The sequence below is a fragment of the Scyliorhinus torazame genome, chromosome 15, assembly GCF_047496885.1.
Source record: "Scyliorhinus torazame isolate Kashiwa2021f chromosome 15, sScyTor2.1, whole genome shotgun sequence".
In the NCBI taxonomy this organism is placed as follows: Eukaryota; Metazoa; Chordata; class Chondrichthyes; order Carcharhiniformes; family Scyliorhinidae; genus Scyliorhinus; species Scyliorhinus torazame.
The window spans coordinates 134668369-134684023 of record NC_092721.1 but is presented as its reverse complement, the minus strand read 5'-3'; the positions used below and the strand labels follow the sequence as shown (position 1 = coordinate 134684023).

Here is a 15655-nt window from a genome sequence, read left to right as displayed (position 1 = left end):
TGTCTGCATATCATGACAGCACCGAGTCCGGAAGTGGCGATTTTCAGGGTGTCGGAAGACCCGGGAATCCAGGAGGAGAACGAGGCAGACATTCTGGCCTTTGCTTCCCTGGTAGCCCAGAGACGGATATTATTAGCTTGGAGGGACTCAAAGCCCCCAAAGTCGGAGACCTGGCTAAATGACATGGCTAGCTTTCTCTGTCTGGAGAAAATCAAGTTCGCCCTGAGAGGGCCTATGTTAGGGTTCGTCCACAGGTGGCAGCCGTTCGCCGACTTCTTTGGGGAAAATTAATCGTCAGCAGAAAGGGGGGGGGGGGGGCTGGGGTTTAGTTTAGCTTAGAGTAGGCTGTTAGAAAAGGTGGGATCTGTGAGGGAGGAAGGCGGCTTTTGCACTATGTTTATATTTGTATGTACATTGTTTGTTCTGTTGTTATAAAACCATAAATAACTCCATAAAATGTTTATTTAAAAAAAACACAACATCGGCAGGAAGAGTAATGAAGTCCTGCAGAAGGAGTTCAGAGAGTTATGCAGTAAACTAAAGCAGGACCTCTAGTGTTGCAATCTTAGGATTACTCCCTGTGCCATGCGCCAGTGAGGCTAGAAATAGGAGGATAGTGCTGCTAAATACATGGCTACACTGGTGGTGTAGGAGGGAGGGTTTCAAATTTCTGGACCATTGGGATATCTTCCGGGGCAGGTGGGACCTGTACAAGGAGGACGGGTTGCATCTAAACTGGAGGGGCACCAATATCCTGGCTGGGAGGTTTGCTAGTCACTCAGCAGGATTTAAACTAATATGGCAAAGGGGTGGGAACCAGAGGGTTAACTTAGAAGGTGCAATAACTGAAGGGGAAATAGAGAACAAAAATAAGAGAACAACATCACCCTGTCTGCTCAAACTCAGTGGTTTGAAGTGTATTTGTTTTAACGCCAGAAGTATAGCAGGTAAGGCAGATGAACTTACGAGCACTGAGTATTCGGAATTATGATGTCGCGACTATCACAAACGTGGTTAAAGGAAGGGCAGGATTGGCAGCTGAACTTTGAAGGATATAGATGCTTCAGGAGAGATATAGGGGGTTGTAAAAGGGGTGGAGGAGTAGCATTAAGGAAAATATTATAGCTGTACTGCGGGAGGACACCTCGGAGGCTCATACAAGAAGGCAATCTGGGTAGAGCTCAGGAACAGGAAGGAGGTAATCACAATGTTGTGGGTTTATTACAGGCCCCCCAACTGCCAGCAAGAGATAGAAGAGCAAATAGGTAGAGATTTTGGATAGGTGCAAAAGTAACAGGGTTGTTGTGGTAGGGGATTTTAACTTCCCCCATATTGACTGGGACCCACTTAGTGCTAGGGGCTTGGATGGAACAGAGTTTGTGGGGTGTATCCAGGAAGGCTTCTTGATGCAAAATGTAGAAAATCCAACTGGGGAAGGAGCAGACTGGACCTGGTATTGGGGAATGAGCCTGGACAGGTGGTTGAGGTTTCAGTAGGGGAACACTTTGAGAGTAGTGACCACAACTCCGTAAGTTTTAGGGTACTTTTGGATCGGGATGAGGGTAAGCCTCACGTTAAGGTGCTAAACTGGGGAACGACAATTACGATAGCATTAGACAGGAATTAAAGAATTTGGATTGGGTGCAGCTTTTGGAGGGTAAATCAACATTGCACATGTGGGAGTCTTTCAAGCGACAGTTGATTAGGATTCAGGAAAGTCACGTTCCTGAAAGAACGAAGGATAAGTATGGGAAGTTTAGGGAGCCTTGGATAATGAGGGATATTGTGAACCTCGTCAAAAAGAAAAAGGAGGCTTTGTACGGTCTAGAAGGGTGAGGACAGTCGAAACTCTTGAGGAGTATAAAGAAAGTAGGATGGTACTTAAGTGGGAAATTAGGAGGGGTCATGAAAAGTCTTTGTCAAGTAGGATTAAGATGAATCCCAAAGCTTTTTATTCATTTGTAAAAAGCAAGAGTGGCCAGGGAAAGGATTGGACTACTTAAGGTTATGCGTTGAGCCAGAGGAAATGGGCGAGGTACTAAATGAATACTTTGCATCAGTGATCACCAAAGAAAAGGACTTTGTGGAAGATGATTCTTGGGTAGGGTGTGTGGAAAGTCTGGCTCATGTTGACCTCAAAAAAGGGGGAAGCAAGGGAGGAAATTGCTGGGGCCTTGACTGATATCTTTGTATCCTCATTGGCTTGAGATCCCAGAGGACTGGAGAATAGCTAATGTGGTACCGTTGTTCAAGAAAGATAGCAGGGATAATCCAGGAAACTATAGGCCGGTGAGCCTCATGTCAGTAGTAGGTAAATTATTGGGAGAGAATTCTCGGACAGGATTTATACCCATTTGGAAACAAATGGACTCATTAGCGATAGGCAGCATGGTTTTGTGATGGGGAGGTTGTGTCTCACTAACTTGATCGAGTTTTTTGAGGAGGTGACAAAGATGAATGACGAGGGGAGGGCAGTGGATGTTGTTTACATGGACTTCAGTAAAGCCTTTGACAAGCTGCCTCATGGCAGACTGGTACAAAAGATGAAGTCACACGGGATCAGAGGTGAGGTGGCAAGATGGATACAGAACTGGCTCGATCACAGAAGGCAGAATGTAGCTGTAGAAGGTTATTTTTCTGAATGGAAGGTTGTGACTAGTGGTGTTCCACAGGGATCGGTGCTGGGGCCTCTGTTGTTTGTAGTATACATAAACAATTTGGAGGAAAATGTAGCTCGTCTGATTAATAAGTTCGCGGATGACACCAAGTTTGGTGGAGTGGCAGACAGTGTTGAGGATTGTCAGAGGATATAGCAGGACATAGATAGGTTGGAGATTTGGGCAGAGAAATGGCAAATGGAGTTTAATCCAGACAAATGCGAGGTGATGCATTTTGGTAGGTCTAACCGAGAGGAAATATACCATAAATGGCAAAACACTTAGGAAGAGAGAGAGATCTAGGCGTAGAGGTCCACAGATCTTTGAAAGTGGCAACACAAGTGCACAAGGTATTCAAGAAAGCATGTGGATCATTGGACAGGGCATCAAGTATAAAAACTGGCAATTCATGCTACAGTTGTATAGAACCTTGGAAGGATGCACTTGGAATACTGCGCACCATTCTGGTCGCCACGTTACCAAAAGGATTTGGAGGCTTTGGAGAGGGTGCAGAGGAGGTTTACCAGGATGTTGCCTGGTCTGGAGGGTATTAGCCTTGCGGAGAGGCTGAATAGATTTGGACTGTTTTCATTAGAACGACAGAGGTTGAGGGGTGGCCTGATAGAGGTCTACAAGATTAGGAGGGGCATGGACAGAGTGGATGGGCAGGCACTCTTTCCCAGGGTGTAGGGGTCAGTCACCAGGGAGCATAGGTTTAAAGTCCGTGAGGCAAAGTTTAGAGGAGGAGATGTGTGAGGCAGGTTTTTTTTTTTTTTTTACACAAAGTGGCCAGTGTCTGGGATGCATTGCCTGTGGAAGCAGATACATTAACAACGTTCAAAAGGCATCTCGACAAATACATGGATAGGATGGGTATAGAGGGATACGGCAATAGGAGTTGCTGAGGGTTTGGGCCAAGGATAGTATCATGACCGGTACAGGCTTGGAAGGCCGAAGGATCTGTTCCTGTGCTGGATTGTTCTTTGTTCATATAAAGGAATTCACAAGCTTGTTCACCTTCACAAAGAATGATTTAGGCCCACTCCTCCCTACTCTCCCCTTCTACTTTCAGGAACCTGTCTAGAAACTCATGTCCAACACCCCTCTGGACACTCTAACCTATAAAGATCCCTATAGAAAGCCTCAAATGCCGCACTGACTTTCCTCTGTGCGGTCACCAAACTGCCCCTCGAGTCCCTGACCTGTACAATCTCCCAGAAGACTGTCTGCCGGCTCAGCTGGTGTGCCAACAGATGGCCTGCCTTCTCCTCATGCTCATACACAATACCCTTCCCGGAACACAGCTGTTTCACAGCCTTTCCAGTGGATACCAAGTTTTGGAGCTGCTTCCAAGTTGTAAGCAGCTCCATGGTAGTATCTTCCGAGTAGCAACAATCAGTTTCCAGGATCACCGCGCCAAACGCTGCCTTTCCGCCCTCACTGTCCTGTCTAAGTGCGCTTTGTAGGAGATTACCTCTCCTCTTATCACCGGCTTAAGTGCCTCCAACAATGTGGAGGGAGAGACCCATCCATTCCTGTTAAACCCAATGTACTCTTCAATGGCCACAGCTGTGCATTCACAGAACCCCCTCCCCACCAGTAGCACCACAGCTGATCTCCATAATACTGCTGGATGGGATCTGTCCCCACTCAAGATCCACAAATGTGGCGCTTGGTCAGTGGTTAGTCGCCGAATATTCCGCCTTTCTGACCCCCCCCCCCCTGGAGCAGGGACTTACCCAACAAAAAAATAGCCCATCCTAGAGAACAATAATTCACAATCGTGTGTGTGCAGGAATCTGCATGGATCCCCACCAAAGACCAACTCCGAATCGAACACCCTTCCTGTTCAGAGCGGCCTTCACCTTGTTAAAGGCTGCATGCTTGCTTACCAGCTCTGCCCCACGTCTCGATAGATCCTCATCAGATTTCCTTCCCAGTTGGTGTCACGGTGCCCTTGGCCCACTGCAGGACCTTCTCCTTATCCCGAAAACTATAGAACCAAATGGTTATTACACGAGGCGACTCATGTGGTCGAAGCTTCTTCCCGAGCGTCCGATGGGCCTCTGTAGAGTACCAGGAGATGGAGATAACTATCACCCGCCATCTTCCAAAACATCCGTGCCAGATATTTGCTGGGAAACAAGCCCTCCACCCCCTCAGGCAATCCCACAACACGGAGGTTCTGCCTCCTTGACATTTTCCAAGTCTCCGACTTTCGCCTTCAACCTTTTATTCCCATCGGCCACCACTGCCATCTCAGTCTCGATCCGTCGAAGGAATATCTACTCCGGGTTTCCTGGTTTCTTTCCCCTTCCTTTTGGACACGGGAGGAACCTGTTGTACCGGTCTAGAATGCTTTCTAACGAAGATCACCCGAATAAATGGACAAAAATGTTTAAAAATGCAGATCCCAGCCGGAGCTACCAAAGGTGGGGCCTCCCTCTTGCATGTCGCTACCCGGAGGTCGACAGAAACTTGTTCAAAAGTTAATAGACATTCTGGAGGGAGATGCAGAGAAATCTACTGGCAGCCAATCTGCTGACAGCAACCATGGAAACAGCGTTGGGAAGGGTGAATGAGACAGGAAGGTGAATGGCAAGATTAGTACCCGGTTTGTGTGCTGAATGGGAAGGTTGGTAATAAAAGGAGGATGGTGCAGTTGGAGTATGGTGCAGTACTCATAGGGAGATAGTGCTCAGTACCTCTTTGGGCCCTTTGAAGTATGCAGAGAGGGGCACAGAAGAAAGCAGCCTTATCTATGTGGGAGTTAAACCTGGGACAGCTTTGAGAGAGTAAGAACTTTGAGGAATACTGAAGAGTTGGAACAGGAATTTGGGACACAAGAGGAGAAGTGAGAGGAAGCATTGTGACGGGAGGGAAAGAAAAAACAAAACAAAATTTAATTTTAAAAATACACTGAATAATGACAACAGAAAGACTGCACAAATACCTCTTTGTGGAACGCTGACAGAAACCACTTCTTTTGCCATCACCTTTGAATCCCAAGATTCTTTGCTCCTAGTATATGAACTAATTGCGTAAGTGTCTTGCTCTTCACGGGAAATATTAAACTTCTTAGCAGTATTCTCAGCACAGTTACCCTGTAACAAATTTAATTTTCATGTAAAATGATCCCCATCAGCCAAACTTATATAGTTAATAATCATAGAATTACACACAATTTGTAGCAAGGAAACAGTTATTGTTTTCTCCAACTGGTCTGTGTGTTCATATGTCATTTGAGCTTCTTTCCACCCTTCTGCATCTAATGTTATCTGCATATCCTTCTATTCTGTCCTCCTACTTATCTAGCTTCACCTGAAAAGAATCACTGAATGATGCAGCACAATGCTGTCAACTGCGCCTGCTTTTTGAAGGAGTCTTACTCCCAGCCCTGTAAATATTTCCCCAATTCTCGAACTGGATGCTCCTCCATCCCTGTAATGTTTTTATAGACCTGAACAGTTTACAACATATGGTTTTACATGTTCCTCACCTATTTATTCCATGCCACTTTCAAAATACAGTTGACAATGATATTAGTGTGATTATTTTTTTTATTTGTTCATGGAATGTGGGCGTTCCTGGCTGGGCCAGCATTTATTGCCCATCCCTGAGGGCACTTAAGAGTCAACCATATTGCTGTGGATCTGGAGTCACATGACCAGGTAAGGAGGGCTGGTTTCCAGATGGGGTTTTAATGACAATCGACAATGGTTTCATGGTCATCATTCGACTTTTAATTCCAGATCTTTTATTTTTATTTTTTTAATTGAATTCAAATTCCACCAACTGCCCTGGCGGGATTCAAACCCAGGTCCCCAGAGCATTACCCTGGGTCTCTGGATTACTGGTCCAGTGAAAATACCACTACGCCACTGTCTCCGCATAAATATAGATTTATATATAAAATATGCCTGGCACTCAATATGGTTTGCAGTTTATATCAATTGATGCCAAACATTATAACTGGTACAAAGCACCTTATGGTTACTAAATCAGTCATTTATTAGAGCTGAGAGTCCTTGTATAAAGCTGCAAAAAATGGGAATCAATTGGCATTTCAAAATGCTTCCCTTGAAAAAGGATTCCAGACATCACAACCAAAGGAACACATTTTCTTTCAGTTAAATGTGTATGTTTATCTTTCCAAAATCTGCCTTTACCCAAGAATAATTTTATTACCCTGGCTTAGGAAATTGATAATTGAAAGCTGATGTTTTTCTTAAGAGTATACAGTTGTTTTCCTTTCAAGCTAACCTACTGAAAAAAAACACTGTAGACTTGTTGAATAGAAGACCAAGGTTTTGCTGGAGCAGAGCACCAAGACAAATCCATTTAAGAATTATTTGTGCATATGTAGGCTTAAATACACTGTCCACAAAGCTGCTGGAGTGTAAGCTGATAATAGCACAGAAGGATAACTGGGCATCCAGATGCTTCAGGCCCAATGGGACAAACAGTGCATCTGCTTTAACCATGTGATTTAATGGACAGGAAAAAACCCAGAATGGACTGAGGAGGGTGAATTGGAATGTGTGATTCAATGTTAAATCAGGTACAATTGGAGGAACAGAGAAGAAAAGATCAGGTAAGACAGAAAGCAAAGACAAAGGAAAAGTAATCAAAACTTAAATTTGACATTTTTAAAATCTCAATTCACAACTATTCACAAATTAAGGGCTGAGATTCCACTTTTAACTGTTCATTTTCTGACCTGAAAGTGTGATTGGCAATCATTAATGACATCCACATCATTAAAAAAGGTACTTTAGCTATTAGTTACCAGACTTAATTTTGTAGCAGGATTAATGGGTAATTAATGTGTAAATACTTTAATGTCAATGATCAAGTTGTTGTCTAGCAGCACTAGTGCCAAGACGTTACTTGCCACTTGTCAGCCCAAGCTTGGACATTGTCCAGGTCTTGCTGCATTTAGACATGCATTGCTTCAGTATCTGAAGAGTTGTGAATGATGCTGACCATTGTGTAATCATCAGTGAACATTTCTACTTCTAATCTCCTGGTGGAGGGAAGGTTGATGATGAAGCCGCTGAAGATGGGTGGGCCTGGGAAATTACTCTGAGCAACCCTTGCAGTAATATCCTGGAGATGAGATGACTGACCTCCAACAATCCTTTATGACTCCAACTAGTCGTCTCCCTCACCCCGCCAAATTGCTATGGATCCTTGATGCCACACTTATATACATGCAAAGCGAAGCAAAAGAGTATGGCAATTCTATGTAAACTATTGTGCAATGTGACCCCATTTAAACTCACCATCACCTTCTAAAGAACTTTTAGGGATGGATAACGGGCATGCTTTGTCAATAATGCTGACATCCATTGAAGAATATATATTTAAACACTAGGGAGGATGGATGCGAGGGTAATGGAAATGAAAGTCTTATTTTTAGAACGGCGGTTTGCAAGTTTGGAGGAGCTGGGGGAGAAGTTTGGGATCCCGCGAGGGGAGGTTTTCAGGTACATGCAGGTGGGAGATTCCGACTTTTCAGATACTTGGCAATCTATGGGAGGATTTGCGTCTGGAGGGGGTTAAGGCCAAGTGGGAGGAGGAGCTGTGGTGCGAGGTGCTGTGGAGGGCGAATGCCTCAACCTTGTGCACGAGGCTGGGGTTGATGCAGCCAAAAGTAGTACACCGAGTGCATTTGACAAAGTCTAAGATGAGCCGGTTGTTTGGGCAGGACCAGAACAACCCCTCAAAGTTTGGAGCTTGTTCTTCAGCATTGTGTCGGCGATCTCGCATGTGGATTTAGAGCCCAGTCCCCTGGGGGCCATATTCAGGGTGTCAGACATGCCCGCATTGCAGACAGGAGTGGGGGCGGATGTTTTAGCCTTCGCGTCATTGACCACTCACAGGCGTGTCCTGTTGAGGTGGGGTCAATTTATCCACCCTTCTTGTACTTGGGAAAGGTGAAATTTGCTCAGAGGGCGAGTGAGTGGTTCCACAGGAGTTGGAGTTTATTTATACTATATTTCAAGGAGCTGCTTCCTGTCAACTGCTGGGGGGGGGGGGGTTTGGTTTTACTTTGCAATGCTATATGTTTTAAATGTTAAAATGATTTAAACATTTTGAATAAAAATACTTTTTAAAAAATCAAAACACTTAAATTAATGTGAGCCCAGACACCAACAAAAACAGAACAGCAATAAGTAGCATAGTAACATTTGTATGTTATTGCAGTTCTTGTATTACAGGTCATTATAACTGTATTTTTAAAATATTTTATATATTCATGTAGGTTTCAGCCAACCCTCCTTATTCCCTGGTGATGGAAGACTCAATGAAGCCCTCTCTCCACCACACCTAGCCCTGCCCAACCACACTCACTCATGGCCTCCCTCCCATCCTCACTCAGACCCCCATCCACTCACTCATGTCCTCCCATCATCACTCAGCTCTCCCACCCGCTCATGCCTTTCCTCCATGCTCAGTCCCCCACTCACTTATGCACTCCTTTCCTCAGCCACCCCCATTCACTCATACTCTCTATCTCAAAACTCCACTCAGTCTCTCTATCTCGAGACTCCACTCACTTCTGTACTCCCTCCCTACTCAGTCACTTCCTACCCGCTTAGCATCCAGCACTCAGTCATTCCCTTCTCCATTCCTCTCCCCTGCCTGGATTTCTCCATCTTGCCCAATGAAGGAAGAGCTGGAATGAACTGAAGCAGCTGTCAGGGCTCAAACCCCTGACCCCACTCTTGGCATCTCCTGACCCTGACCCCATTCTCGATCTCACCCCACCAGCTTTACTCTTTGTCTGATCACAGCACTACAGGAAGTTGAAATTAGACTTTCTACATCAAAAGATATTCAACATCCAGTGCCATTGCCAATGCATAAATAATTTCAATGAACAAGTTTACAGTAAAAAGTTAAATACTTGCCATATGAATTTTGTTGTAGACATCTGTTAACCCATCCTTTACAATCAGGTCCTCCAATTTTACACCTCCATAAGCTGGTGTTTCTCTGCCCATCACATATGGTACATTGGACATGCTCTCCATCCCACCAGCAACCATTACTTCCTGAGGTGTAGGAAAAAATATTTACCTAATTTTTTTAAATACCTAGTCGTCACATTCAAGAAAGTACAAAACATGAACAGTGGACTCACAAAAAGGAAAGCTAGACTACACCTTACTTTAAACGTACACTGTTTTTGGAATTTTGCGGTAGCATAGTGGTTAGCACTATGGCTTCACAGCAGCAGGGTCCCAGGTTCGATTCCCGGTTTGGGTCACTGTCTGTGCGGAGTCTGCACGTTCTCCCAGTGTCTGCGTGGGTTTCCTCCAGGTGCTCCGGTGTCCTCCCACAAGTCCCGAAAGACATGCTGTTAGGTAATTTGGACATTCTGAATTCTCCCTCTGTGTACCCGAACAGGCGCCGGAATGTGGGACATGGGGCTTTTCACAGTAACTTAATTGCAGTGTTAATGTAAGCCTACTTGTGACAATAAAGATTATTTTAAAAAACTTTCCTAATATTAACTGGGATAGTCACTGTGTTAAGGGCATAGATGGATTAGAGTTCTTAAACTGTATACAGGAGAACTTTTTAGCTCAATATGTAGAGGGTCCAAAAAGGGACAGTGCAGTGCTGGACCTAATTCTGGGGAATGAAGCTGGACAGGTGATTGATGCGTTGATGGGGGAGCATTTCGGTGATAACGACCACAACATGATACAATTTAAGTTTGTTATGGACAAAGAAATAGACAAGTTGCAATACAAGGTGTGGATTAGCAGAGAGCGGATTTTAGTAAAATAAGGCAGGATCTGGCCCAGTTGATTGGAAAGAGTTTCTTGTGGGGAAATCTACAGAAGTGATTTGGGGGGGGGGGGGGGGTTGTTTAAAAAGGAAATGGGGAAAGTACAGGCCCAACATGTTCTCTCGAGGGTAATAGGAAGGAGTAACAAGCCCAGAGAACCATAGATGACCAGAGACATTCAGTTTATGATGAGAAGGAAAAGAGGCTTTTAACAAGTACAAGGGGAGCAAATCAACAAAGGCATTCGTAGAACACAAAGTGCAGGATGGAGTTTAAGAAAGCAATGAGGAGAGCAAAGAGTGAATATGAGAAAGCTCTGGCTGGTAAGAGTAGGGAATATCCCTAGATATTCTATAAGTATGTCAATGGGAAGAGGATAACCAGGGAAAGAATAGGGTCCATTAGGGACCAACAGGGACATCTGTGGGTGGAGCCAGAGGACACTTTACCCAAGGGAATGAGAAGATAAATATAGAACTCGGGGAGAGACTGTGGTTCTTGAGCAAATTGTCATAGGGAGTGACATGGTATTGGAGGTGTTGGCAGGCTTAAAAGTGGACAAAATCTCCAGGTCCAGATGTGTGTCCCGCGAGGGAGGAGATTACAGGGGCTCAGACCCAAATTTTTAATTCCTCTCTGGCCACGGGGGAGGTGCCAGAGGACCGGAGAACAGCTAATGTGATCCCACTATTTAAGAAAGTTTGTAGAGATAAGCCAGAGAACTACAGACCAGTGAGTCTCACGTCAATGGTAGGGGAACTATTGGAGAAAATTCTGAAGGAGAATCTATCTCCATTTGGGGAGGCAAGGTTTGATCAGGAATAGTTAGCATAGCTTTGTCAGAGGGAGGTCATGCCTAACAAATTTGATTGAACTTTTTGCGCATGTGACCAGATGTGCAGATGAGGGTAGTGCAGTTGATGTAGTTTACATGGATTTCAGCAAAACCTTTGACAAGGTCCCACGTGGGAGACTTCTAAAGAAGGCAACTGCACATGGGAGACAGGGTAACTTGATAAGGTGGATTCAAAAATGGCTTTGCAGTAGGAAACAGAGGGTGATGATAGATGGCTGCTTTAGTGTCTGGGATCTGTGCTGGGTCCTCTATTGTTTGTCATTTATATAAATGACATAGATAATTATGTGGGGGGTTGGATAAGTAAGTTTGCGGATGACACAAAGATTGGCCAGGTGGTTAACAGTGAGATTGAGTGTAGTTTATAGGAAGATATAGATGGGATGGTCAAATGGGCAGAAAAGTGGCAGATGGAATGTAACCCTGTAAAGTGTGAGGTGATGTGACAAGTATTCCATGAATGGCCTGGCACTGGGACATTCCGAGTAATAAAGGAACCTTTGCGTGTTTGTCGATCGATCTCAAGGCAGAAGGGCAGGTTAATAGGGTGATGAAAAAGGCACATGGACACTTGCCGTTATCAACCAAGGCATAGATTACAAAAGCAGGGAGGTCATGATGGAGCTGTATAGACCTTTGAGGCCACAGCTGGAGTACTGTGTGCAATTCTGTCGCCACATTATAAGAAGGATGTGATTGCACTGGAGAAGGTGCAGAGGTGATTCACCAGGATATTACCTGGGATGGAGCATTTAAGTTATGAAGAGGTTGTATAGGCTTGGGTTGTTTTAGCTGGGGCAGAGAAGATTGTGGCGTGACCTGATCGAGGTGCGCAAGGTTATGAGGGGCATGGACAGGGTGGATAGGGAGCAGCTGTTCCTCTTAGTTGAAGGGTCAATTATGAGGGGACACAAGTTCAAAGTAAGGGGCAGGAGGTTTTGGGGGGGATTTGAGGAAAACCTTTTTACCCAGAGGGTGATGACGGGGTCTGGAATGCATTGCCTGGGAGGGTGGCAGAGGCAGGTTGCCTAACATCCTTTAAAAAGTACCTGGATGAGCACTTGGCACATCATAATATTCAAGGTTATGGGCAAGTTCTGGAAAATGGGATTAGGTAGGCAGGTCAGGTGTTTTTCATGCGTTGGTGCAGACTCGATGGGCCAAAGGATCTCTTCTGTGCTATATGATTCTGTGACCTCTCAGCTATGTTGCTGCTTTGCATATCATGTTACATAGGATATAAGATATACAGTGCAGAAACAGGCCACAGCCTAACCAGCTCATACCAGTGCTTATGTTGCACTCGAGCCTCCTCCAATCTTTCCTCATGTAAACCTATCATCATATGCTTATATTCCCTTCCCTCTTGTATGTTCTCTAGCTTCCCTTAAATGAATTAAGGTTATGCGCTTCAACCACTCTCTGGCAGTAAGTTCAACATTCTTACCACTCTTTGGATAAAAAAAGTCTCTTTTCAATTCCCCATTGGATGTTTTGGTGACTATCTTATACTGATGACTTCTGGTTATGCTCTTAACCACAAGTGGAAACATTCTGTATCCATTTTATCAAAACTTTCATACTTTGCAAGACATCTATTATGTCACCACTCAGCCTTCCAATCCTTTCTTGATTATAGAGCCATACATTTCTGTTACCATCCTTGTAAATCTTCTCTACTCCCTCTCCAGTGCCTTTACATCGATTTAATTATAATACGGCAACCAGAAATGCATGCAGTACTCCAGTGTGGTCTAACCAAGATTCGATACAGGTTTACCATAAGCTTCTTAACCAGTGACGAGCTTTTAATGATTTGTGTATTTGCACGCCAAGAGTTTTGTCACTCTACCCACTTAAACTTGCACCTTCCAAGGAATAAGTAACATCCCTATTCTTCCATCCAAAATATATTACTTTATATATGTTGATTTAATGTTATTTGCCCATTTTGCAAGTTTATTAACATCCTCTCACTTCTGATCATCATTGTTACCTGCGATATGACCATATCCATCCTTAATGGTGCTACTTTCAGCTCCACCTTCCTTTTCTCTGAATGTCCCTATAAAATACTTTACCACTTTGCTCGATGTTCCTTGGCAACCCAATTTCATAGTTCCTCTTTGCCTTCCCAATAGTTTTGATTTCTCTCCTAATCTTTTTATTTTCTACATTAGCCGCACCGTGGCAGCTGAACTGAAAAAACATCATCAGGACCTGGCTGGAGAAGTAAAAGGTTAGTGGATGGATAAAACTAAAGTGTGGGGTGACACAATCAAAAATATGGAGGTAGCCCTCTCTGACCACAGTGAGTGGATCACAGAGTTTGAAAAAAAAACCTCATCTTCAGTCCTGGATTCGAATACGTTTTTGAAGAATAAAGTAAGTAACCTGGAGAACAGGTCTCGAAGGCAAAACATCTGCCTCATGGATCTGTCAGACGGAACGGATGGCAAAACCCCCACAGAATTATAGCCGGCATGTTATCGAAAACGGTGGGTGAGAAGGTGCTCAGATCCCCACCCCGGAGCTAGATCGGGCTCATCGCGCACGGTGACCAAGACCTTCTGCAGAGGAATACCCTCGAGCAATGATCTTGAGGATCCATAACTTCAAAAGAAAAAAAGAGCAGATCCTGCTATGGGCCAAGGAGCATCGAGACATTAAATGGGAGGGTCACTAGGTCCAGCTTTACCAGGACCTTAGCGCTGAGTTGGTGAAAAAAAGAGCAGCACTTAATGGGGCAAAATTTGCCCTATTCAAAGGGGTGTCTGGTTTGGGCTACCTTACCCAGCCCATCTTGGAGTCTCGATCGAGGGAAAGGATCACTTGACTCCCCAGACGAAGCAAACACTTTTGTTGAAACTTGGTTTGAATTCTGTGTAAATTTTTCTCTATTATTGTTTAAAGGTTAAAATTCTGTATGTTCGGAAGTTATACTATTGCTGTTTATATGGCTGAGTTATTATTGTTGAAGTGTCCACCCTTTTTTTCCCCCATTATACTAATGCTGTCTTTGCCACTGAATTGATGTGATTTTAAAAAAAAAATAATAATATTAATGAAGTTTATCAACTTTTAATATAAGGTCGGCTGCAGAGCCTCTCAGCTATAGCTAAAGATGGGCCTGGAAAAAGGAAGTTATAAATGTGGGTATTCTGCAGCTCCCACTCGCAGATACTCGGCGAAGAGGAACTTATAGTGTTCAAGAGTTTAGGTGTTATACAAATTTGATGTGTTTGTTGGGGATTGAGGGGTTAGAGGGAGGGAGAGGGGCATAGCTGGTAATCTGATGTTGCCCACTAATTTGTACTTGTCCGGCATTTGGACTGGTACAGACCGCTGTCCTGGTGAAATCTCCTCGCCGTGGCGTTACAAAATTTGTTGCTTGCTGAACTACAGATGTTATGGCTGACCCCTGGGAGAGGAGGTAAAGGTTCTCCTTTCCACCTTATAACCTGGAATGCGTGGGGTTTGAATGGACCAATGAGGTGGGCAAGGGTATTTCCACATTTGAAGGGTCTAGACCCGGGTGCTGTGTTCCTACAGGAGATCCACTTTCATGGGAAGGACCGGATGAGGCTTTGCAAAAATTGGGTGGGACAAGTCTTTCACTCAGGCTTTAATGGTAGGGCCAGAGGCACGGAAATACTAATCCACAAAAAAATACAATTTCCTTCTTCCCGGATTATAGATTACCCCAATGGTGGCTACATTATTGTCTGTGGGTCACTGGAAAACACTCCGGTTTTTTGGTGAATAATTATGCTCCTCACTGGGATGACTGGAGCTTCATAAACTCCCTGGTGAACACCCTCCCCGATTCGGATGATTCTGGGAGGAGACTTAAAACTGTGTCATGGACCTTAAATTAGGCCACTCCATGTCCAAATCCCAGTCCCAAACTGGGATGTCTAAAGCATTGACCTCTTTCATGGATAGGATTGGAAGAGTTGACCCGTTTTCTGCATTCAAACAGTAAAGAATTTTCTCTTTTTTCCCCACATGTTCACCACGCCTACTCCCAAATTGATTATTTTGTTGAAGATAAATCCCTCCTCCCCTGAGAACAGCCAAGTACCAATTGTCATCTCTGACCATGCCCATCATTTTGTTGAATTTTGCTTTGATTTTGGCCCCCAAGCGCCTGCCTGGGAGACTAGACACCCCTTACTGTCGATGACAAATTTTGTGAGTGATTGTCTGCTGCTATGTCAGACTTGATCAAACTCAAAACATTTGATTTCTCCGTCAACACTCTGGGAAGTCCTAAAGGTCGTTTTAAGGGGGAAATTACCTCATATAAAGCTCAAGTTGTGAAAAAGGAGAGTAGAA

At 44.3% G+C, this 15655-nt stretch overlaps 1 protein-coding gene across 1 annotated transcript in view; it reads right to left on the bottom strand.

Moving 5' to 3' along the window:
* Window positions 1-15655, bottom strand: part of acat1 (acetyl-CoA acetyltransferase 1) — an 86939-nt gene that overhangs the window by 45772 nt on the left and 25512 nt on the right. The window contains exons 6-7 of the mRNA XM_072476786.1: window positions 9575-9718; window positions 5611-5761 (exon numbers count right to left, since the gene is read on the bottom strand). Of these exons, the coding sequence (XP_072332887.1) occupies window positions 5611-5761; window positions 9575-9718 (295 nt within the window). The remainder of the gene's footprint in view (window positions 1-5610; window positions 5762-9574; window positions 9719-15655) is intronic.